The sequence below is a fragment of the Pseudorca crassidens genome, chromosome 1 (assembly GCF_039906515.1).
Source record: "Pseudorca crassidens isolate mPseCra1 chromosome 1, mPseCra1.hap1, whole genome shotgun sequence".
Lineage (NCBI taxonomy): Eukaryota > Metazoa > Chordata > Mammalia > Artiodactyla > Delphinidae > Pseudorca > Pseudorca crassidens.
Genome location: NC_090296.1, coordinates 87,163,314 through 87,186,200, shown reverse-complemented (window position 1 = coordinate 87,186,200; position 22,887 = coordinate 87,163,314). Strand labels below are relative to the sequence as shown.

At 46.4% G+C, this 22,887-nt stretch overlaps 1 protein-coding gene across 26 annotated transcripts in view; it reads left to right on the top strand.

Annotated features, from left to right (window-relative positions):
• Window positions 1-22,887, top strand: part of PPIP5K1 (diphosphoinositol pentakisphosphate kinase 1) — a 50,431-nt gene continuing 27,544 nt past the window's right edge. For 3 of the 26 annotated variants that reach the window (XM_067745249.1, XM_067745241.1, XM_067745256.1), the window contains exons 1-29: window positions 64-146; window positions 3,716-3,811; window positions 4,095-4,269; window positions 4,703-4,898; window positions 5,342-5,432; window positions 5,658-5,743; window positions 6,043-6,197; window positions 6,330-6,431; window positions 6,887-7,048; window positions 7,199-7,320; window positions 8,989-9,090; window positions 9,313-9,399; window positions 9,517-9,592; window positions 9,736-9,845; window positions 9,931-10,013; window positions 10,182-10,313; window positions 10,469-10,590; window positions 10,961-11,143; window positions 13,353-13,494; window positions 13,680-13,903; window positions 14,224-14,351; window positions 14,563-14,677; window positions 14,847-14,954; window positions 15,565-15,681; window positions 15,838-16,002; window positions 17,838-17,987; window positions 18,608-18,698; window positions 21,584-21,709; window positions 22,427-22,489. In XM_067745249.1, coding sequence (XP_067601350.1) covers window positions 4,123-4,269; window positions 4,703-4,898; window positions 5,342-5,432; window positions 5,658-5,743; window positions 6,043-6,197; window positions 6,330-6,431; window positions 6,887-7,048; window positions 7,199-7,320; window positions 8,989-9,090; window positions 9,313-9,399; window positions 9,517-9,592; window positions 9,736-9,845; window positions 9,931-10,013; window positions 10,182-10,313; window positions 10,469-10,590; window positions 10,961-11,143; window positions 13,353-13,494; window positions 13,680-13,903; window positions 14,224-14,351; window positions 14,563-14,677; window positions 14,847-14,954; window positions 15,565-15,681; window positions 15,838-16,002; window positions 17,838-17,987; window positions 18,608-18,698; window positions 21,584-21,709; window positions 22,427-22,489 — 3,385 coding nt within the window. In that variant the 5' untranslated portion in view covers window positions 64-146; window positions 3,716-3,811; window positions 4,095-4,122. The other 23 variants (XM_067745127.1, XM_067745053.1, XM_067745147.1 and 20 more) reach the window with 19 other exon arrangements.

Here is a 22,887-nt window from a genome sequence, read left to right as displayed (position 1 = left end):
GCAGAAGCGCCGGCCAACGCAGCCTGACTCTGCTGCCGGTGCGCGCCCTCCGCTGATTGGTGGCGCCGAAGAGAAGTCGTGCTTTGATTGGGCCGCTGTCAGGTGTCGCTGCCGGCAGGTTCGGGTGCGCGAGCGCAGGGAGGCGGGTGAGTGAGGGCCGGGGGCGGTGGGGGAGTGGCTGGGGGCTGGGGGCGGTATCTGAGGGGGTGGACTGGGTAGAGTGGGCTCCTTCGGGGCCGAGGGCCCTGGTTAGGAGCGGCTGGGGGCAGCTCTAGAAAGAGACCCAGCGGAGAGGCCTCAATGTCAGCGAAGGGAGAGTGAGGCGAGGAAGGCGGGGGCGGGCAAAAGGCTAGAGGAGTCGGGATGGGAGGTGGTTTTCGTGACCCGGAGCTGAGTGAGGAGAGCGCAGAGGAGGGGGTCAGCGAGAGAAGAGATGGGCGTGTGAAGGTCTGCGTGAGGAAGAGGGGGTCCTGCTGAGCCAGGGGAGTCTGCCGGGGAGAGGGTCAGGGCGGGCAGGTCTGTGTGAGGAGGCGTGGGAGTGGAGTCAGACCAGAGGCTCGGCTGGAGGAAGGGGTTGTTGCAGAGGAGAGAGAAGGTGAGCCTGGAGGGAAGGCAGGTTGGGAAGGAGTGGCTCTCAGTCTGTGCGGGGGAGCATTGAGGGTTCCATATAAATTTGTTACCAAGTGTGGTGACTCATCTGAGGGTTTGAAAGACTGTTTAAGGCTGGGGAGTCAATGAGCGACAGGATTAGTTGTATTGTTGATTGGATCGGTTGATTAGTGATGTAGGAGGGGGCAGTAGTTAGGGGAGTCAATGAAGAGTCCTTTTAGTAAGTTGGGGAAAGAAGGCAGTATGAGTGAGTTGATACCGAGAACAAGGGCATCAGCACAGTTCATCAGTGGCAGAATAAGGGTATGTATGAAGCATTAAAAACTGCATCAAGAAGGAGAGAAGGGGTCCACTGTTGAAGGAGATAGTGTTTATGGCCTGAGGAGTTTTAACTGTGTTGGAAGTATTCCTGCCTGACCCTGTACTGACCTTTCTCTTTCATCACTGATGGAGCCCTCCATCAAGTGCAGAAGTGCATGGTGGTTAAAGAAATTAGAGGATTAGGAAAGCAGCCCTAAATTCTAAGGGATAAAAAAGTTACACAGTTTACCCTCCCTTCAGTCCCTTCTCTAGATCTGATTTAACATAGATGTTCCTGAGAAGATTGCCCACCTGCCCCTCCCTCTCTCCTTACCTATTATACTGTCTCCTGCTTCCTCCCCTCCCCTCGCTCCCTTCCACACTGATTCAGGCCCCAGTAAGACTGCCCTTTAGCCTACTGTAGAGTCTGAAGTTTAGAGTCTGAAGTTTTCTTTTGCAACAAAGTATTAGGGGAGAGGGGGAAGGGGGGAAGAGCACAGAAAACAGAGCAATGGCTCTTGGAACACCACATTAAATCCCAGCTTCTCGCAGAGGTACATCTAAATAAATCCTGGCTTATTTCATAGCTATTTCTGTCAGGCTTCTATTTCTGCTTTGTTAACTATGAATTTAGACCTTTCATCTCTCTTCAGCTCCATATTTGTGAACAGATTCTCCTTTGCCATTCAATTATCATCTCCTGTTATAGAGTTATAATAGAATTTCAAGAATGTGGCAGTGTACATTCAGTAGAAAACCAGGAAAGACCTAGTGGAAGAAAGTGTGGAGGGTTAGGAATCTTAGAGAAAGCTCCTGCTTCAGAGAAAGGATAAAGCGTGCAACAAAATTCTGCTTGCTTAAACTATACAGGGACCTTGGGAATGTCACAAGTCATGGAAATTGGGTCAGGTCACGAAAAAGGATTTCAAAGAAACAGGCTACAATCAGGAGGAGTGTGTATGTATAAGACCTGCAGTGTACAGCTGAAAACGTTAAGCCTAAGGAGAATGTTGTGCCCCCACGGTGGTTGAGCAACAGAGAAAAGCAGATGGTGAAGACTAGAAAGGTCAAGATCTATATAAAGATTAGCTATAACTTTCTAATCGAAGCTGCAAACTCACTTGTAATGGAAGGGTTTAAAATAAAAATACGGAAAGTAAATATTGAAGACTAAAAACCTATAAGACTAAATTACTCCATTTACTTAAGGAGTTTGTGGCTTTCATTAGAGCCATTGGTCAGTATTTCTGAGAACTTTTGCAGAATGTAGAAAATTGCAGATGTGACTCAATTTCATTTTTGGAAAAAAATAACAGATACCCGTATCCCCACAATTTAGTATTAACAGATGTTAACCATTTGTATATTTGCTTCAGAGTTTTCTTAATTGAAATAAACATTATAGGTAAGGTTGTGAGGTTCCATTTGAATCCTTCTCAGTTCTGTTTTCCCCTCTGCTCAGAGGTAACCACTATCATGAATTTGATGTCTTTCTTTCCCGTCTGTTTTTATACTTCTAATTATGTATACAGCCATAAACATATGTAGTATTTTTTATTTGTACAAGTGGAATTGTCCTGCATGTATATTTCTGCAGTTTGCATTTGGAAGCTGTCCATGTTATATATAGCTTTGATTCATTTTTTAAAAATGGAAATATAGTTAATTTACAATGTGTTAGTTTCAGGTGTATAGCAAAATGATTCATATATATATATATACATATATATATATATATACAAGGTATTGAGTATATTTCCCTGTGCTATACAGTTGGTCCTTGTTGTTTACCAATTTTATATATAGTAGTATGTATATGTTAATCCCAAGCTCCTAATTTATCCCCCTGATTCATTTTTAATAATTGCTGTTAGTCAACCATTTGTAAACACAACATTACATTTATCCATTCTTCTACTTGTGACATCTGAGTTGTTCTCGGTTTTTGCCATTACCAGCAGTAAGGTTATGAACATCCCTGCAAATGTCTTTTTATGTGGGAGAGTTTCTCTACAGCGGAGTTTCTCAACCTTGGCACCACTCACATTTTGGACTGGACAATTCTTTGCTGTGGGGGTATATCCTATGCATTTTAGAATGGTGAGCAGCATCCTTGGCCTCTACTCACTAGATGCCAATAGCATCTCCCCAGTTGTGACAACCAAAAGTGTCTCCTGACAAATGTCCTTTGCACAGTGTAATCACAGTTGGTTAAGAACCACTGCTGCAGGTGTATGTATGCAGAAGGGGAACTGCCAGGTTGTTCTGACTCAATTTTAAGTCTTAAGATATTCTCACTGATAATGGCTCTAGGCAGGATTTTTTTTTCCATTGTAGCTTCTGGTATGAAGGACCTTGGGCTAGACCAGCCTTGTGTCTGTTGTACCCTGAGATGGTAGAGAGAAAATTGAAATTTCAGTTTGAGAATGGGTTGGAGCCTGTTGTACGGATGCCTGTATCCTCAACTTCCCAACTAGCACTAGACCTCTTTCCTTGAACAGATTTTCTGGAACTGAGCATCTCTCTTTTAAGGTAAAGCAGGTGAAGGAGAGACGGGGCATAGGGGATTTTAATGTTCTGATTTAATGTTTAGAACATAGGGTGCCCTCAGTCAATGCTTTTTTGAGTTAATCCTTGGTTGGAATGAAGATAGGGGTTAAGAGCAAAGGCAAATGAACTCTCTTATTCCTCTGCTCTTGAATTAAATCACTGAGTTCAACACTACTGTGGGGAAGTGGAGAAGGGCCAGGAACATTTTGGAATGAGTCCAAAGTTGAAATGTCACTCTGACCTTCTCTTCTGGTAGGAATCAACTGTAGCCTTCCATGAGGAACTGCCTTTCCCATTTGCTGCTGGAGTTAACGGTTTTTCCTGCTGGCAGAATCAGGGACATGCCAGCACTGTAAGGGTTAATCTACTGATCCTCTTACCAGTCTCATGGTTGGGGGTGGGGTGAGCAGGGAGGAAAAGGGAGACCTCAATTTTCTCTTAGGGATCTTTAGTCATCTCAAGTCATAGCCCACATGCCTCCTTTCCTGTTGATCCTTCTCACCATAGCTTTGTTTCCTGTTTCCCCTAGTCCGCTTGTAGTTCCCTCTTATTTTCTCATTCCCCATCCCCCATCCCCATGCACTGCCATGGGGCTTGGATTCTGAACTAACAGGGATACATACCCTCCACTGCAGAGCGGGATGAGTGGGTGCTCCGGCGGGGATGTGGTCATTGCCGGCCAGTGAGGGCGAGAGCGCCACAGCCCACTTCTTCCTTGGAGCTGGAGATGAGGGGCTGGGCACCCGTGGAATAGGCATGAGGACAGAAGAGAGTGACAGCGAGCTCCTTGAGGATGAGGAGGATGAAGTGGTAAGACCAGGGAAAACGATGTAACTTGGTTCTGGGACCCCTGTCATAGTTGAGATTCCATAGGATGGAGATACCTCTCCCCATTCTTCCCAAATGCATAGACTCCCTGTCATAAACAGGCCCTATCCTGATTAAGGGGAAGGGCAGTGGAGATTGGTTAGATTGCCTCTCTTTGAAGCCCCTACCCTTATGCCCTCGTCCTGTTGTCTCATTATTATTGGTTCTCCTACTCTTCTGCCCGAGTACACATTTCCTACTGTGGCAGTAGGAATACCTGCAGGTACCCCCATCTAGGCCTAAGTTAGGAGATAACCTTAACCCCATAGGTCCAAAGTCCTGGCAAGAAACTCTGTGCCCTAAGGAGATGAAACAGTGTGTTCCCTGATAGGGATGGTTTAGGTGGGAAGTACCTGACAGCACTTCCTCTCTGTAGCCTCCTGAACCTCAGATCATTGTTGGCATCTGTGCCATGACCAAGAAATCCAAGTCCAAGCCAATGACCCAAATCCTAGAGCGACTCTGCAGATTTGACTACCTGACTGTTATCATCCTGGGAGAAGATGTGATCCTTAATGAACCTGTGGAAAACTGGCCATCCTGCCACTGCCTCATCTCTTTCCACTCCAAAGGTTGGTGTGTGTGAAGGAAAATGAGAAGGAATGGTGTTGGGAATGCTGGACTGGGAAATGAGGCTCTTACTGTCAAATAGTAAAGAGGCCATCAGCTCTTCCCAACACACTAGGGAACAGTGCAAAGGGGTTTGTTCTCCCTACATCTTGGAGGAGTTGCCGGTGGTAGTTTAAAGCCCATATTTGAACCTCAGGACAGCTCTAAGATTCTTAGGTCTCTGACAGAATTGGTCTTTGGAAGGACCCTAAAAATAATTTGTTTTACTTTTTTCTGATGGATATTCTAGACTTGGGAAGTTGGGCAGGAGGATGAGTGCTGGGTTGGATGGGTAGTGGAGCTCAGTGGCAACTAATAGCTTTAATATGTTTATTTCTCTTGCTGTTTTCTCACTGTCTCTTTCACTTTCTTCCTTTGGTCTCTCTATTTCCTTTCTCCATCCCAGGCTTTCCTCTGGACAAAGCTGTTGCTTACTCCAAACTTCGAAACCCTTTTCTTATCAATGACCTGGCTATGCAGTATTACATCCAGGATAGGTATAGCTTTCTGTTGACTGGTGGGATGGGTGGCCCTGAGATCATGCCTGTTTAGAGAACCCACTCTGGGAGGGGCAGAGTCAAAGAAACATGCTTAATTTTTGTACCATACCCTGTTGAGTTCTGTACACGGGTGTCTCCCAATTCCTGAATGAATGAAATCCCTAGCCTCTCCCCTGGTCACCATCCCCCACCTCTCCCAGCTAATTTATTCGGGGGTGACAGGAGGGAGGTGTACCGGATCCTGCAGGAGGAGGGTATTGATCTGCCTCGATATGCTGTGCTCAACCGTGACCCTGCCCGGCCTGAGGGTGAGTACCTGGCCTTGTCCAGTCCTGCCCTGCTTTCTACGACTTAGCCCAGTTCTCCTTCCTCTAGACGTCTCCTATGTACCACCCGGCTCAGTGAGGCTTTGGTTACTGGATTATGGGTAGAGCTAGAGCCATGGGTCTTTGGACAGAACCTTGGACCTCTTATATAGATATTAATTACCATATCTATTATTAAGATATGGTCATAGCAATTTGAGGGTTATGGAGATTACAACTCGGAGAAGTGGGAGTTGGAAGTATTCTTAGGCCCTAGGAATGACCACACGCCTACCTTTCAGAGTGCAACCTGATTGAGGGTGAAGATCAGGTGGAGGTAAATGGAGCCGTCTTTCCCAAGCCCTTTGTGGAGAAGCCAGTGAGTGCAGAGGACCACAATGTTTACATCTACTACCCCAGCTCAGCCGGAGGAGGAAGCCAGCGCCTCTTCCGTAAGGTATGGGAGACATTTGGGCATTTGAGGAGGCAGAGAAGTAGAAGGCCGAGAATGAGGTTGTGGGGAGGGAAGCTGGAGGATTTGGGGACAAGTTAGAGGCAACTTTTTTTTTCCTTCCTTTTTCTCCTGAAGATTGGCAGCCGCAGCAGCGTTTACTCTCCTGAGAGCAGCGTCCGGAAGACAGGGTCATACATCTATGAGGAGTTTATGCCAACAGATGGCACAGATGTCAAGGTTATGGTGGATACGGGATTTAAGAGGTTATAAATGTCTGGGTGGGGTGGGGTGCTTGGGAAGCAAATGGAAGTGTATGGAAGTGGTCGTAGAAAATAAAGTATGAATGTGATGGGCTTTCATATGCAGGTGAAGGTAAGAAGTGGGGGAAGTAGGTATTTACATTGTCACTATCAGAGCAAGGGCAAGAGTGACATGGAAAATGGAATACTGTTGATAAGTTATTTCTTAGTAAGGACTAGGCAATAGTTTTGGAGTTCTGTGGAGAAACCTTCATAATGATACTAAAGTAGAGCTCAGTAAGAAAAATGTCAGTCTCCTTGTACATAAAACTTGGGGATTTGTTAGTTTTGTTTTTGTTTACTGTGAAACTAGTCTACAGACATAGTGCTCATATTGTCTTCTCATATGCAGGGTGAGCTGTGGGCATACTCAGTGATGCTATGTACCTGCAGGTGTATACAGTGGGGCCAGACTATGCCCATGCTGAAGCCAGAAAATCTCCAGCTTTGGATGGGAAGGTCGAAAGAGACAGTGAGGGGAAAGAAATTCGATATCCAGTCATGCTGACTGCCATGGAAAAGCTGGTGGCCAGGAAAGTCTGCGTAGCTTTTAAGGTGGAGGAAGTCCCCTTGGCGGCGAAGGGGAGGGTGTGTGTGCTGGCGGCGAGGGGGTGGGAGGGATGCAGGAGAGGGGCTGTGGAATGAGGGGGGTGCTGAGAAGGAAGAGTGGCTCTCTTGTTCTCATCTTGCTTTTATCGCCTGCAGCAAACGGTCTGTGGTTTTGACCTCCTTCGTGCCAATGGTCACTCCTTTGTGTGTGATGTCAATGGCTTCAGTTTCGTCAAGAATTCGATGAAATACTACGATGACTGTGCCAAGATTCTGGGGTAAGGGGCACAGTGGTCTGAGCTGGGGAGAATGGGCTTAAAGAAGAGAATTGGAAAGTTTTTACTGTATAGGCATGCCTCGTTTTATTGAGATTTGCGGATACTGCGTTTTTTTTACATATTGAAGGTTTGTGGCAACCTTGTGTCGAGCAAGTCTGTTGGCGCCATTTTTCCAACAGCATTTGCTTACTTCATGTCTCTGTGTGACATTTTGGTAATTCTCACAATATTTCAAATTTTTCACTATCATATTTGTCATAGTGATCTGTGATCAGTGATCTTTGATGTTACTATTGCAAAAAGATTACAACTTGCTGAAGGCTCAGATGATGGTTAGCATTTTTTTTTAGTAAATTTATTTATTTATTTTTGGGTGTGTTGGGTCTTCATTGCTGTGCGCAGGCTTTCTCTAGTTGCGGCGAGCAGGGGCTACTCTTCGTTGTGGTGTACAGGCTTCTCACTGTGGTGGCTTCTCTTGCTTCAGAGCACGGTCTCTAGGCACGTGGGATTCAGTAGCTGTGGCATGCAGGCTCAGTCGTTGTGGCTCACAGGCTCTAGAGCACAGGCTCAGTAGTTGTGGCGCATGGGCTTAGTTGCTCCACAACACGTGGGATCTTCCCAGGCCAGGGATCGAACCCGTGTCCCCTGCATTGGCAGGTGGATTCTTAACCACTGCTCCACCAGGGAATCCCGATGGTTAGCATTTTTTAGCAATAAAGTATTTTTTAATTAAGATATGTACATTTTTTTAGACCTAATGCTATTGCACACTTAATATACTACAGTATACTGTAAACATAACTTTCATATGCACTGCAAAACTAAAAAAACTCATGTGACTCACTGTATTGCGATATTCACTTTATTGTGGTGGTCTGGAACTGAACTCACAATATCTCCGAGGTATGCCTGTATTTTAAATATCGTAAAAATGGTTTAAAAGTGAAAAAGGTGGGAATGTCCTGGCGGTCCAGTGGTTGGGACTCCGAGCTTCCCCTGCAGGGGGCACGGGTTCAATCCTTGGTCAGGGAACTAAGATCCTACAAGCCATACAGTGCAGCCAAAAAATAAAAAAGAATATAGGGCTTCCCTGGTGGAGCAGTAGTTAAGAATCCGCCTGCCAGTGCAGGGGACACGGGTTTGATCCCTGGTCTGGAAGATCCCACATGACACGGAGCAACTAAGCCCGAGCGCCACAACTACTGAGCCTCCGCTCTAGGGCCCACGAGCCACAACTACTGAAGCCTCAGTGCCTAGAGCCCATGCTCTGCAACAAGAGAAGCCACTGCAATGAAAACCCACGTACTGCAAGGAAGAGTAGCCCCCACTCACCGCAGCTAGAGAAAGCCCGCGTGCAACAACGAAGACCCAACGCAGCCAAAAATAAAATAAATTAATTTAAAAAAAAAGAATATAGTTAAAGCCCCTACATACCCCTTACTAATTATATCCCCTTCCCTCCCACCGCCCAGAGGTAACCAGTCCTTTATTTGGTCATTCCCATTTATATATTCATATTTTTATTACATATATGGGGTGGCTTTTGCATGTTTTTAGATTTTATATTAATGTATTTTTCAACTACTTGTTAGTTTTTGTGAGTTTCATTCATATATGTAGTTCTGGTTCATTCATTTTCACATGGCTTCTTTGCATTTCTCCTTCTAGGAACACCATAATGCGGGAGCTTGCCCCGCAGTTCCAGATCCCATGGTCCATCCCCACAGAAGCTGAGGACATTCCCATTGTCCCTACCACATCTGGCACTATGTGAGCAAAAGTAAAAGTTAAAAATCTGGAGTAACCTACTTAAGGCATCTGTGTCAGACCAGTGGTTACTTCCTGACCCTGTGCCATCTGACTGGTGGAGCCTACCTTTATTCCTAATCTCAGATAGTTTTTCCTCTGTTCTTTGACCCATTGGGTAGGATGAAATGGGAGGCAGTGTGGGGTGGGACTGGGGAGAGGCTCTAACAACATTCCCTATCTTAGGATGGAACTTCGTTGCGTCATTGCAATTATCCGTCACGGGGATCGTACCCCCAAGCAGAAGATGAAGATGGAAGTGACACACCCAAGGTGGGCAGAGTATCCTAATCTAGACAAATAGGTTTTTGTGAGGGAAATGGGGAGGGCTACCTCCCAGAGGCTCTTGTCTGTCTCAGCCCATACTGAAGCTTCTCCTTATTTCTTCAGGTTTTTTAGTCTGTTTGAAAAACATGGTGGCTACAAGACAGGGAAATTAAAACTGAAGCGGCCTGAGCAGCTACAGGTAAGGTGATGAATCTGGCTGGGAGGAGCAGTGCTACAGAAAGATAGAGGGTATGGGATTGGGGGCCTCAGTGAGAGACCAGGATGAAAGCCTAACCAGCCAGGACTTGGCCTCCTGCACAGATACCCTGTTGTTTCCTCCAGGAGGTGCTGGACATCACAAGGCTGCTATTGGCTGAACTGGAAAAAGAACCAGGTGGTGAGATTGAGGAGAAGACTGGGAAACTGGAGCAGCTGAAATCTGTGCTGGAGATGTGAGAAAGGGAATAGGAAAGGGGGGCCACTAGCAGTGAGAATTGGGTGCTGGGGCAGAAAGTAAACTGTGAGTTTATCCTGCAGGTATGGTCACTTCTCAGGCATCAACCGGAAGGTGCAGTTAACTTACTACCCTCATGGAGTAAAAGCTTCTAATGAGGGGCAAGGTAAGATGTAATACCCCCTTCCCATTACCACTCACATCTTTTATTCTTGAACCCTTAGATGACCTCTATCCCAAATTACCTTTCCGGGCTCCTCAGAAGACCTAACATTTAGATGTCCCCACCATTTTCCTTAGATCTAGATCTGTTCATTGCCCCTTATTCCCGCAGATCCACAGGGGGAGGCTCTGGCCCCATCCCTATTGCTGGTACTGAAGTGGGGTGGAGAACTGACCCCTGCTGGCCGTGTTCAGGCTGAGGAGCTGGGGCGAGCTTTCCGCTGCATGTACCCTGGAGGACAGGGTGAGTGTTTTGTAAATACCTAGCAGGGCTGAGGTAAGATGATTAGAGAATAAGTTGGGGAAACAAGGGACAGAGACAATAGGGAAGTTAAAGGGGAAATGAGCATTCTTGGGTATTTATAGCCATCCATTCCTGGTCTTCCCCTTTGCCCCCAGGTGACTATGCTGGCTTCCCCGGGTGTGGGCTGCTTCGCCTCCATAGCACCTTCCGCCACGATCTCAAGATTTACGCCTCTGATGAGGGCCGTGTCCAGATGACTGCTGCAGCCTTTGCCAAGGTGCACACTACAGTTCACCCACAGTTCCAGCTTCCATTAGGTAGAGAAGCAGAGTTTGGAGAACTAGTTGGAAATTTCAGAGTGTTTGTGTGCCAACTCAGAGAAGTTTCTGCTTGTGTCTGACTGCATTCTTTTTTTTTTTAATTGGGGTATAGTTGCTTTACAATGTTGTGTTAGTTTCTCCTGTACAGCAAAGTGAATCAGCTGTATGTACTGACTGCGTTCTATACTACTGAGAATAATTAGTGGGGTGGGCCCCTTGACCTATACCCCAACTCCCAAGCCAGCTCTCATTGGATCTCTGGGACCATCGAGGCCTAGGGGAACTAGACTGGAAGGAAAACTAATAGATTCTGTGCTTCCCCTCTAGGGCCTTCTAGCTCTAGAAGGGGAGCTGACACCCATTTTGGTACAAATGGTGAAGAGTGCCAACATGAACGGGCTCTTGGACAGTGATGGCGATTCCCTGAGCAGCTGCCAGCACCGGGTGAAGGCTCGGCTGCACCACATTTTGCAGCAGGATGCACCCTTTGCCCCTGAGGATTATGATCAGGTCAGGCTCTCCTAGACTTTGTGCCCAACACAACCCAATCCCCAAATCCTAGAATTCTAAATAATAGTGATCAGTAATGGTACTTACTGTGTGCCAGGCACTGTTTTATGTGCTCTCCATGTATTGTGTCATTTAATCTTTACCCTTTGAGATAAGTATGGGTCCACAATCTGTCATCCACAGTTTTGGAAATGAAAAAGATTTTTATAACTTTGCCACCAAGATTCGTTTGACAGCAAAACCCGACATGGTAAGACTCTTTCTAATCCCCATTTATCCCATCTAGTGTAAATAGTCATACATTTTGCTACAGAAATAGAAAAGTGTTTGGTTATGTCCTAGACCCTGCTGGAGGTATTATCTAACATGTGGCATATGCACTGTATTAACTTCTTAAAGTCCCAAGACTCAATGTCCCAAAACACAGCTGATCCTAAGGATTTTGAATGGAAGGATGTTTATCTGTTGCTGTATAAAAAACTACCCCAAAACTCAGTAACTTAAGACAAAAACCATTTTATCACCTTACAGCTCTAGGCTCAACTAGTCTTGCTTAGGGGCTTCCCTAAAATTGCCCAGCTGCTGTCCAGATGTTGGGGCTGGAACCATCTGGTGGCTCAACTGGGATGCTAGGATGGCTGGGCTCTCTCCCTCCTTGTGATGTCCCTGTCCCTGTCGTCTCAGAGCCTCTCCTCTCCATGTGTTTTTCCCATGTGGTTTTTCTAGCAGACCAGGGATCAAATCCATGCCCCCAGCAGTGGAAGCATGAAGTCCTAACCACTGGACCATGAGGGAACTCCCCAGACGGATTTCTTAAATAGTAGCTTAGGACTCCCCCATACCAGAAACTTCCAAGCTTTTTTAAAGTGTAGGCCCAGAATTAGCACAGTATAACTTTATTATTTTTTGTTGGTTAAACAGTCACAGGGCCAGCCCAGATTCAAGGGAAGGGGAATGTGACAAAGAATTAATGGCCATCTTTAATCCACTGTAAGAACTGTGGACCGGTACTACTTTTCCCCCCCTTTACAGATGAGGAAGCCTAGGCTCAGAAGAATTTAAGCAGCCTTTCCAAGGTCACCCAAGGAATCTAACTAGAGGGCCCAGGCTGTTAGCCTCACAGTGTTAATCACAGTGGATGCCACTATCCAAGCCATTCTTTTTCCTTTTTCCTATGTATCCATGCCATGATTGACTGGGGATCATGTGCCAGACAATGATTTTCTACCATCCTCCTACTCACAGCTCCTCATTTCATAACTGCTGTGTAACCATTTTTGATAGATTCTTAAATATGCAAAGTAGCTGAGCACATTGACTAGAGAATGGCATTTTCTGTGTTCTTCTCTGAGCAGGCCTTGATAAAGGGGCAGGACCTTGCTGCCTTATCTTCCAATCCATTGCTCAATGTCAAATCCAAAAAAGCTAAGGTATCTTTCCTTTTTCCTTGCTTCCTTTTGCCAGCAAGAATGGAACTTGTGAGGACCGAGGTAGAATGAGTACATTCAACCTGCAATCTCCTTTCCCCCTCCCCATCTTCATTGACTGTGACCATCCTAAATGCTTGAGTTGGAACTTAGTTCTGAGACAGCACCTCTACTCCATATTCAAGCTAGCATCTTGTTTAGAGGAGTAAGATAGTTATGTCTATTACCCACTCATGAAAACATTCTGTGGGGATTTTGGTTTAATCTGTATTCCTCAGCATTTTCCGTGCTTATTTTAGAACCCCCAAGAAAAGAACCTAGATCTATTTTATTTCCTCTGACTCCAAGACTTTTAAGATGACCCATTCTTAGATGACTGTGTGCTAGAGCAGTCCCCTCATCTGAACTGCTAGTGTTCCCAGTAGCCTAAGAATGCTCGTTGGGGGCTTCCCTGGTGGTGCAGTGGTTGAAAGTCCGCCTGCCGATGCAGGGGACACGGGTTCGTGCCCCGGTCCGGGAGGATCCCACATGCCACGGAGCGGCTGGGCCCGTGAGCCATGGCTGCTGAGCCTGCGCGTCCAGAGCCTGTGCTCCGCAATGGGAGAGGCCACAACAGTGAGAGGCCCGCATAGCGCAAAAAAAAAAAAAAAAAAAAGAATGCCTCGTTGGGGTGAGCCAACAGACAGAGCTTATTTGCAGGCAGTCTCTCTGTAATAAGCTCACAGCAATCTAGGCAACTGGCACTGAACCTGTCTTGCTTTTCATCTTTCTATTCTCCACAGCTGGCTCCCACTGGAAGCACTTCCCTACTCAACTCCATGGCTATAATCCAGAATCCTGTGAAGGTCTGTGATCAGGTATTTGCCCTGATTGAAAACCTCACTCACCAGATCCAGAAACGGATGCAGGACCCCAAGTCTGTAGGTGGGTTTGAATACTACTATCTTCCTTTCAAGATTTTGGGTACGGATGGGTTCCTCAGGCAATCCTGTGTCCTCTCCTAAGTGTCTGAGACACGTCATCCTCATCTCTCTGGTTCTGCTTCAGATTTGCTAGGGTCTTTTGTTAGAGGTGAAGCCTTTGGCTCTGTCTGTCTGTCTTCCTTCCAGACCTGCAGCTTTACCACAGCGAGACACTAGAGCTAATGCTACAGCGTTGGAGCAAGCTGGAGCGTGACTTTCGACAGAAGAGTGGGCGCTATGATATCAGTAAGATCCCTGACATCTATGACTGTGTCAAGTATGATGTGCAGCACAATGGGAGTCTGGGACTTCAAGGAACAGCAGAGTTGCTCCGTCTCTCTAAGGCACTGGCTGATGTGGTCATTCCCCAGGTGTGTCTCACATAAGGGATGGAGCCTGGGGCTAGGGGCACTGCAGAAGGAAGGAGAGAAAAGGCAGGAAGGAGGGGCGGTGTGGGAACCAGGGGAAGGAAACTTAGAGAAGGAATTAGTTGTTACAATTAGAGCTACAATCCTGGCTCTGAGGAAGCCCAAGAGGCTAACTGAGGAAAAACCTGGAGAGGGGGAATGTGGTGATGTTGGAAGAAGCCCTAGACCTGAGGTGAAGACAAGCATGATCTTGGACCTGGGAGTATAAGGCAAGAAGAAAACAAGATTCATTGAGGTGCTTATTCCTGGCCTGTGGCCCCTAGGAGTACGGAATCAGTCGGGAGGAGAAACTGGAAATTGCTGTGGGCTTCTGTCTTCCACTGTTGCGGAAGATACTACTTGACCTGCAGAGAACCCACGAGGATGAGTCTGTCAACAAGCTGCACCCCCTGTGAGGGAGGGCTGGGTGGGGTGCTGGATGGAGGGAGGGGCATGTCAGGGAGCTCTTGTGGGAACCCAGGCTGGGACAGCTTGGGGAACCAAGAACAGAAGGGGTCCTGGGGTGGAAAAGAGAGAGAAGTCTTTGAGGCGGGAGGAGGGAGTTTGTGGAGGGCTGAGAAGAGGACTGGCTGACAGTGTGAGTGACTTAGCTGCTGTCTCAGGTACTCCCGAGGAGTGCTCTCCCCAGGCCGCCATGTTCGAACACGTCTCTACTTCACCAGTGAAAGCCACGTCCACTCCCTACTCAGTGTCTTCCGTTATGGGGGACTTCTTGATGTAAGGATCCTTTTTCCTTCAGCCTATGAACATCTTTTCCCAGCGTTCTTTTACTCTCCTCCTCATGCTTCTTTTTTACTGCAAGCTTCCTCTGTTCTCCTCGTCTCCCTGCCCATTCCCTGACTCCCTCGTCCTTGGGCATTAGCTTACCTCTTCTTGTGTTCGGTAGGAGACCAAGGATGCACAATGGCAGCGAGCTTTGGCTTATCTTAGTGCCATCTCAGAGCTCAACTACATGACCCAGATTGTCATCATGCTTTATGAAGACAACACACGGGTGAGGAGCTAACAGGGCAGGGTGAGGAGAGGCCCCCTTCTTTCTTCTCCATCCCCTTTTAGGGAAGAACTTTTTTATGCTTAGATTCTGTAGAATCCAGTTAGGTGTGGTACCTAGGTACAGCATGATAGAGAACATCCAGGAGGTTCCTCCTGGAACAGAAAACATGTTTTGGGTTGGTGTTGAGCCAGAGATACCAGAGAACATAGCTCTGGCATTAGGGAGGGTATGGAGTTTGAACAATGTTACAATGAGTCTTTTTCTCTCAAACATTGTTACACATATACCTTCTTCATCTGGCTCCACAAAGATATCTTTAAATGTGCAGCTGTATGCACTGTAGCAAAGCTGAATTCCTGTGGGAGATGGATAGGGAGGGGGACAGTTGTAGAACTGGAAGTTGGCAAGTCCTGTGGAGGTTGAGAGTATGAGCATCCTGTAACACTAGACTGTAATTAAAGGGAGCTATTACTGTAGAGGGGTGTAAGACACTGAAACCTCAGCCCTGGGAGGATGTGTCCTCTTGAGTTCCTCTCTGTTGTCCCTGCCTGGTCTTCCACCACCATGTCCAGCTTCTCCAACTGCCCTTTCATCTGGTGATGCCCTAAAGGATCCCTTATCAGAGGAGCGGTTCCATGTGGAGCTGCACTTCAGCCCTGGAGTGAAAGGTGTCGAGGAAGAAGGCAGTGCCCCAACTGGCTGTGGATTCCGTCCAGCCTCTTCTGAGGTGGGTCAGAGTGCTGGGATTTGGGACTGGAGGATTTAGGAACCGAGTGACGGGAAACTCGGAAACAGTACAGGGAGGTTAAAAGGGTTGGGGAGAATTGGATTAGGAGGCTGGAGACCATTAACACCTCTCCTGTCTATGCCTGTTGTTGGGTAGAATGAGGAGATGAAAACAGACCAAGGCAGCATGGAGGACCTGTGCCCGGGGAAGGCATCAGATGAGCCAGACGGAGCATTGCAGACCTCACCCCAGCCCTCTGAGGGCCCTGGCCTCCCAAAGAGATCACCCCTCATTCGTAACCGAAAAGCCGGCTCCATGGAGGTAATGGGAGGGGCTTGGGAGAAAGAAGTGGTGGAAGTGCTCATAGGACAATATCCATGAATCTCTGAATCCCCTCAGTGGAATTCTTAGGACCTTAAACAGAGTCTTCCTGCCCCTGATGGATATGTTTTACTTAATCTCTCTTTCACAGCTGGTCTCCCAGGAAACCTCCTTTAAGCTGCTTCCTACTTCTGAGGTTAAAGAGATGCCAGTGAGGGGTGCCTGAGAGATAAGGACTTTTAGAGATGAGATTGAGGAGGAGGCCTCTGGATGAATTTGAGAAGGCAGTTCTTTAAAAGGAAATATAGTAGAAAAGCGTGTACTCTGGGCTAAAATCCCAGTCTGATAATCAGACGCTGTGTGAGCTTGGACAGGTACCTTCTCCAAGGCTAAATTTTTTTCATCTGTAAAATATAAGTAATACTCACCATGTAGATGCTTAGTAAACAGTAACAATGATAACAATACAGTTGATATTGAAGGCCAGGCCCCTCCATCTCTTTGTTGTCTTGGGTAAATATTAAAGCTCAGATTGTAGTAAATATCACTTTACTAAAAATGGCACTTTAATTTAACCCCTTTAGGGTTATCTATACTCTCATCCCAGAAAGGGAGTCAAGTCTCGAGGTCTATCTATCTCCCCTTTGTTCTGATGAGGTTTATCAGTCTGGGCCTGGGTTCTCCTAGTTCTGGTTCTATTTCTCTAGCCTAGAGGAAAAAGGACTGTTGTAAATCTCACATTGTGTCCTGGAGTAAAAACCAAAGTTTTGGTCTTTTCCTGGAGAGATCCTTTCCCTCTTTGGCCCAATGACACTCTTTTTGACCCCGTGATTTATCCCTGTCTCAGGGACCATGACTGTCTATTTTGGGTCCTGCTTTGACAGATGAATCTGTTCACTTGGCTTGGTGCCTGCTCTCTGTCTTAAAGGAATTGGTCTTTCCATTTTGAAATATCTCAGAAGAATCTATAACTAGCTTACATAGGTTCAGACAAAGGTTTATGGTTCAGATTTTGGAGAACGCTGAGAAGACAAACTGCAGTCTCTCTTCTAGACTCATCCTTTTCTTCCTGATTATTTTAAGATGGACTTGAGGTCATGAATACTCAGAGTTTCCTTAGGTGGGGTATGCGTCATATTTTCTTTGAGGTGTAAGTTAACTTAGTATCCATAGTACATTAGTACACTGCAGACTCATGTGAATAGATCAAATGGACAGAATGACATATGATCTTCCATTAATAAACTGCTCCTCCACATCCAGTGTCTTCCCCATTCACATCGTCTGCCAGTCTCTGGCACTATTATGTTGGACCCCCTTTTTTCTTCTGATTTAAGCAGTCAAGAGACAGGCAAAGCAGAGCTCTCAGTGTATCATCTCTCAGACTTGATGAAATTGACTTCTTTCAGGCCTATAGGAAGCTTTCTGTTGTAATCAGATTTCTTCCTCTCAGTTACTAGTGCTGCTTATACCATGCCTACCCAGGATGATGGTTGCCCAAGATATGCTCCTCAGCTTTGCAAGAAAATCTTCTCTCTGCTCTTTGGTCATACAACCTTTTAATATTAATATTTCCTCTCCATGTTCTATAAGTACAGGCATTGGTAGTCTTATTCTTATCAACTACGACCCTTCTTTCCATCCCTTCTTCTCCTCTTGTCATCTTATATTTTTGGACGGCTTTAGAATACAAAATCTGTGACCTTCAGAGCAGCTGTGCCCTAGGCAATCATCCTCTCCAGCCTTACAACTGCCTCTGCCCAATGGGCCCAGGGCTTTGGGGAGCCTGGGGGTGTAAGGAGCCGTGACCGGCTTTCCACCCGGTCTGATTGCAGGTCATGAACATGCAGTGCACGGGGAACCTGGACCTGATCCCCTTGCGGGGACGGCGCCGCCGGAGGTCAGGGGACCTCCCCCGGCCTTCCCCAGCCATCGGCCTACAGCCCCGGGCTGTGTCCACCACTCACCTGGCATCCTGCACACAGGTGTCCCTCCATACTTCATCTTCCCTCATTGCTTCTATCTTTGCCTTTTGGGACTTAGGGACTCAGAACACTGTTGAGGGGTGTGTGTGTGTGTGTGTGTGTGTGTGGTGTGGGTTATGTGATTGAGCCCTTGTGGGCTTTTCAGAAATCCATTTCATGTCTCCAGGAGTGGAGGGGAGGGCTTTCGGTTCAGATAAGAAACTGAGTATGGCTGCCGTAGCCACAGCTGTCCCATGGAAAGAAGAGAGCGCAGCCAGACTTCTTATTGTGGCTGAGCTATTGTGATTTGCTTTCTGAGTTCTGTGGAGGGATATAAAAGATTAAGGTACCCTGCCCTGCTAAGCACTGAGAATGGTTGAATAATGATTTCTCAGATTTGGGATTAGAGGGCTGTAGGGACAGGCATCTTGGAAATAGAAGTGCTTTCTAGTATAGAAGGATTCCCTGGACAGTTTCCTCTGTAAAGTATACTCTTAGACTTTGCATTCCTCTTCCTCATAAAAATCCTTAAACTTCCTGACATTGCTTGGTTTTGTAGGGGCAGGAATTCAGGACCTGGGTTTTAGACTTCTCAGTTGAGGTGGCAAAACGGTAATTAACATAGAATCCTTCTTCTCCAGGTGCTTTCTGAGACTTCATCCTCGAGGCCTGGTGGCTACCGACTCTTTTCATCTTCACGGCCACCAACGGAGATGAAGCAGAGTGGCCTAGGTATAGTTTTCCAGCATCTCTCATCTGTTGTTGGGAAGGGGTGTCTGTCTGTTCCTTAGAGTTTTATTGTGGAGAACCTTAGTCATGGGAGTTGGGGTCATCTAGTCAGTGGAATTGTTGGGTGGGGCTAGGGAGGATGAATTGGGAGAAGCCACATGTAGGTGTGAACTTTGATCCCAGATGATTGTTTGCATTCCAGGAAGGTGTCTGTCTTTTGGTTTACTACACAACCCCCATTTCTCTGGCTGAAGGGCATTTTTCTGGCTTCCCCTCTTATTCCTTATCCGTCCCTTCAGTCTAGCCCAGACATTTAGGTTCCGTGGAGACTCTGACTCTTCAGAGTTATCAGAGACAAAGCTATAAATAGAGGCACTTGTGAGACGCTCCCTTCCCTCAATAACGGTCATATTCCTCATTTGGAGAACTTGTGCCATGTCTTCCTTTGAGACCTGTGTTTATTACATCCTTGCTCTGGCCCCTCCTACCTCCGTGCCCTCCCCTTCATCCTCTTTTAATCCTGTAATTCTTCTTCCTTCCTTCCTGAAAATTGAGGGACAAATCTGAGACTGGTGTAGTGGCAGAGGCTTCTCTCAGGACTTTGAGGGAATCTCTCTTGATTTTTTTGATTCCTGGAGAGGGGTGGAGAACATCATTCAACCTTTCCTAAGAACACAGACTGCAGGAAGGACCAAGCCTCAGAGGGTATTGTATTCTTTGGGAGTGGGGAGGGGTCCTTGGGAGGGACTATCTTTGAACACAGCACCTGTGAGCCATTAACCAAAACTGGCAGGTAGAGACAGTGGTGTGGGGTCTAGACTGGGTCCCCTGGCTCTTTCTATCTTGTCCTATTATTCTCTCCATTTAGCTCCTTTCATTTTTCTGTTGAAAGAGAAAGGTCTCCTTGGCACCCAATTTCTTGGCCCCAAAACGGTCAGCATTTGGACCAGAAATGGGAAGAAAGGTTTTTGGTAATTTTCCAGGCTAAGTTTATGGGAGTAGATTGCCTTCTACATCCCTAAAATGAGGTAGATGGTTTGGTGCATGAAAAATAAATGACAAATGTCTAGATCTGTGAATATGGACTTCTTTTCCCAGAAACCCCAGAAGAGAATAGGTTTCAGGTAGGTGGGAAAGAGGATAGGTGTGTCTGGCCCAGTTAAGGGGGAGTGCTGTCAAGAACAAGGCAGAGGCATGAGTCTGGTTGACAGATGGTGGTGGTAAGGTAAAGACTACCCCCTGAGATGATCCAAGACTGGACACGGCAGGATTGGTGGGACTATGCCAGAAAATTATTTCGTGGAGGAAGTAAATGTAGAACAAAGCTTGGGGGTGGGCTGGGATACAGCCAGCTAGTTCCAGCTTCTCTGAAAAAAGCAGACATATTTAGCAACCATTATTTCTCTCTGGAACTCTATTCTTGAGCTTGTTTGAACATGAAACGTAGGAGAAATTGCTGCACAGAGGAGTGGTCCTTAATTCCAGGGTGGAAATTATCAGCCATCTGAACTTCTTGATTTATGTGGTGACCCTGAAATGCTGGGACCCCTGAAACCATATCCCCTCTTTGTGGGCGCAAAGGAAACTGACGTCTCCACTCTGTCCATTTCCCCTATGAATGTTAAGTTCCCAAGTCAAACCCAGGGTCTTGGCTAAGATGGATTTGGAAGTAGAGGAGAAAATCCCACAAACTGGAGTGTTAATCTTGTTTCCTCCTGCCCATTCTCTCCTGTGGGCTATAGTAGGAGACGGGACCATGGGAGTCCCAACCCTACTGTCGATCAGATACTTGGGACAGTGACTAGCTTGATTTATTTGCTTCAGGGATTTTTCAAGTTTTATTTACTCCACTTACTGTCAAGAGTTCTCTTTGCTTTCTTTGAACTTATGTGTGTGGGCATCTGGCTTTGAGCATAGGACTTACAAGACAATAAACTTTCGAGAGTAGAAAAAACATCTTTTTCGCTGTTTTCTGCTCACGAGGTTCTCCTGAGTAGGGTGTTCAGCGGTTAGTAGGCATGTTCTGCGTATAATCACCTGACCCTTCACATGCCTTTCAATTTGTGTCCATTTTCACTTCAGAAACAATGCTCTGTTTCTTCTTGATGAAAAAAATTACTATTTCTTTTCTAACTGAACACAGTTGATCCTGAGTCAGGACACCTGGATTCTAGTCCAGCTTAGCTCCTAACAAACTGTATGACCTTGAACAAATGAGATCCCTTTTGAATGTCAGTTTCTTCATCTCTAAAGTACGAAGGCTGAACTGGATGATCTTTGAATCCATTCCAGCTTCAAAAACTCAGTGAGTCTCATACTTTCTTGGGAAAGGTAAAAAGGCCTAAGGGAAAATAGAAGGGAGGGAACGCTGGATGAAAAACTTAGGAGGAATTGGAACTTATGAGAACTTTGAATTTGAGTTGAGTACTCTAAACTTAGTCTCTAGTTTCAGTCAAAGTTTCTTTCCTTTTAAACAAATAAGGGAGTCGATTTCTGGGTTCTTCAAACCCTATATCCAGCATAAGGAGCATTGAATTAAATCTAGGGAGATCTAGAGGAATCTACCTATTCTTTGAGCATTCCTGAGAGCCACCTAGAGAGCATAGTTTATCCCTTTCAGTAGCTTTGAGTCCCCTAATATGACTAACCCTGTATTTGTAGTGGCCTCTTGTATCTGCCAAGTAGACTTTCAGGAGCATCCTCACTTTGCTTGCCCAGTGTGGCTGTGGACAGTAGTGAAAGCTGTTTGTGGTTATGTGAAGTGGCCACGTGGTGGTGGCTCTGAATGGTTATGTGTGTGTGTCCTGATGTTGTCATGTGAAATCGTGCGTACTTCTGTGTGGTAATTGCAGCTTTGCGTGGCTACTAATGCACTCCCGGCCTTGCAGGCTCACAGTGCACGGGGCTGTTCAGCACCACAGTGCTGGGCGGCTCCTCCAGCGCCCCGAATCTTCAGGACTACGCCCGCAGCCAAGGCAAAAAGCTACCACCTGCCAGTCTGAAGCACCGAGATGGTATGTGGGTGGGTTTTGGGGGGCAACTCTTTTCTTCATTTGTCCGCCAGCAAGGACACAGCTCAAGAACAATTCACGCTTAAGATGGCGCTTGACACTAGCCTTACGACAAGTTTTCTGCATCAGTTATAGAGGGGAGAAGCAACCAAGACCCCATCCACCCCTCCATTTGCATTCCCTCTCGCCATACAAATACTACTTATTTATGCTTATCCCTTCATAATCAGCCACATACAGCCCTGCTACATCAATTTACTCCACCTTTGTATTCTTTCCTGGATTCTGGCCTGTAGGGGTAGGGACCAAGGAGGATGATCCACGGTCAGGAAGAATGCAGTGGAGCCTCAATTAAGATCTAGGAAATCAGGGATGGGGAAGTTGTTCAGCCAAGGCAGGAAAAATGATATGGAAAGAGATTGGGGGAAGTGATGAAAGTTTCTACAAAGATTTTATTTCTTTGTAAATGATCAGAAAGAGGATGTGGTGGTGAGATTAGGGTTGTTTGTGGGACCGTATTATGGTAGAGATGACACATGGATTCCTGAGAGGAGATTATCCAAAGGAAAAGATTGAAATGTGGTAGTAAGGAATCTAAGGGGCGGGGGTGGGAGCAGGTCGTATACTAACTGTAAAGAACAGAGTATATCGTGAGCAAATTCCAGAGCAGAGGGTGGGGACAGCGGTGGGTATAATCCCCGTGATGTCTTTTCTCCCCAGAGCTCTTGTTTGTCCCGGCCGTAAAACGATTTTCTGTGTCGTTTGCAAAGCATCCGACTAACGGTACGTTTGCTTCTGACTCAACGTCATTCCTCCTCACCATGTCACCTCTAGACACTTAACCTCTGAGTTCTGACACTGACTTTCCCTCTCCCTCCACTGTGTTCACACCCTGCTGTCTCTGAACCACTCACTAACTGTCGCTCTTGGGATATATCACTTGTTGTGACAGACCTTAGCCTTGGCTGCAGCCTGGCTGCCCGATTCCTGGGGCCACTCAAGGTCTTATTTCCATGGTCACCATCATCACCATTGTGTCACTTTTTTCAGCATCATCACCGAAACATGAATTAAACCTCTTTCTTTCCCATCACATGACTGCCAGGCTTTGTACAAACATGATAATGGTTCCCCTTCTTAGAAGGAGCGTAGTATTACCTATATCATCCCCATTTCTTCTC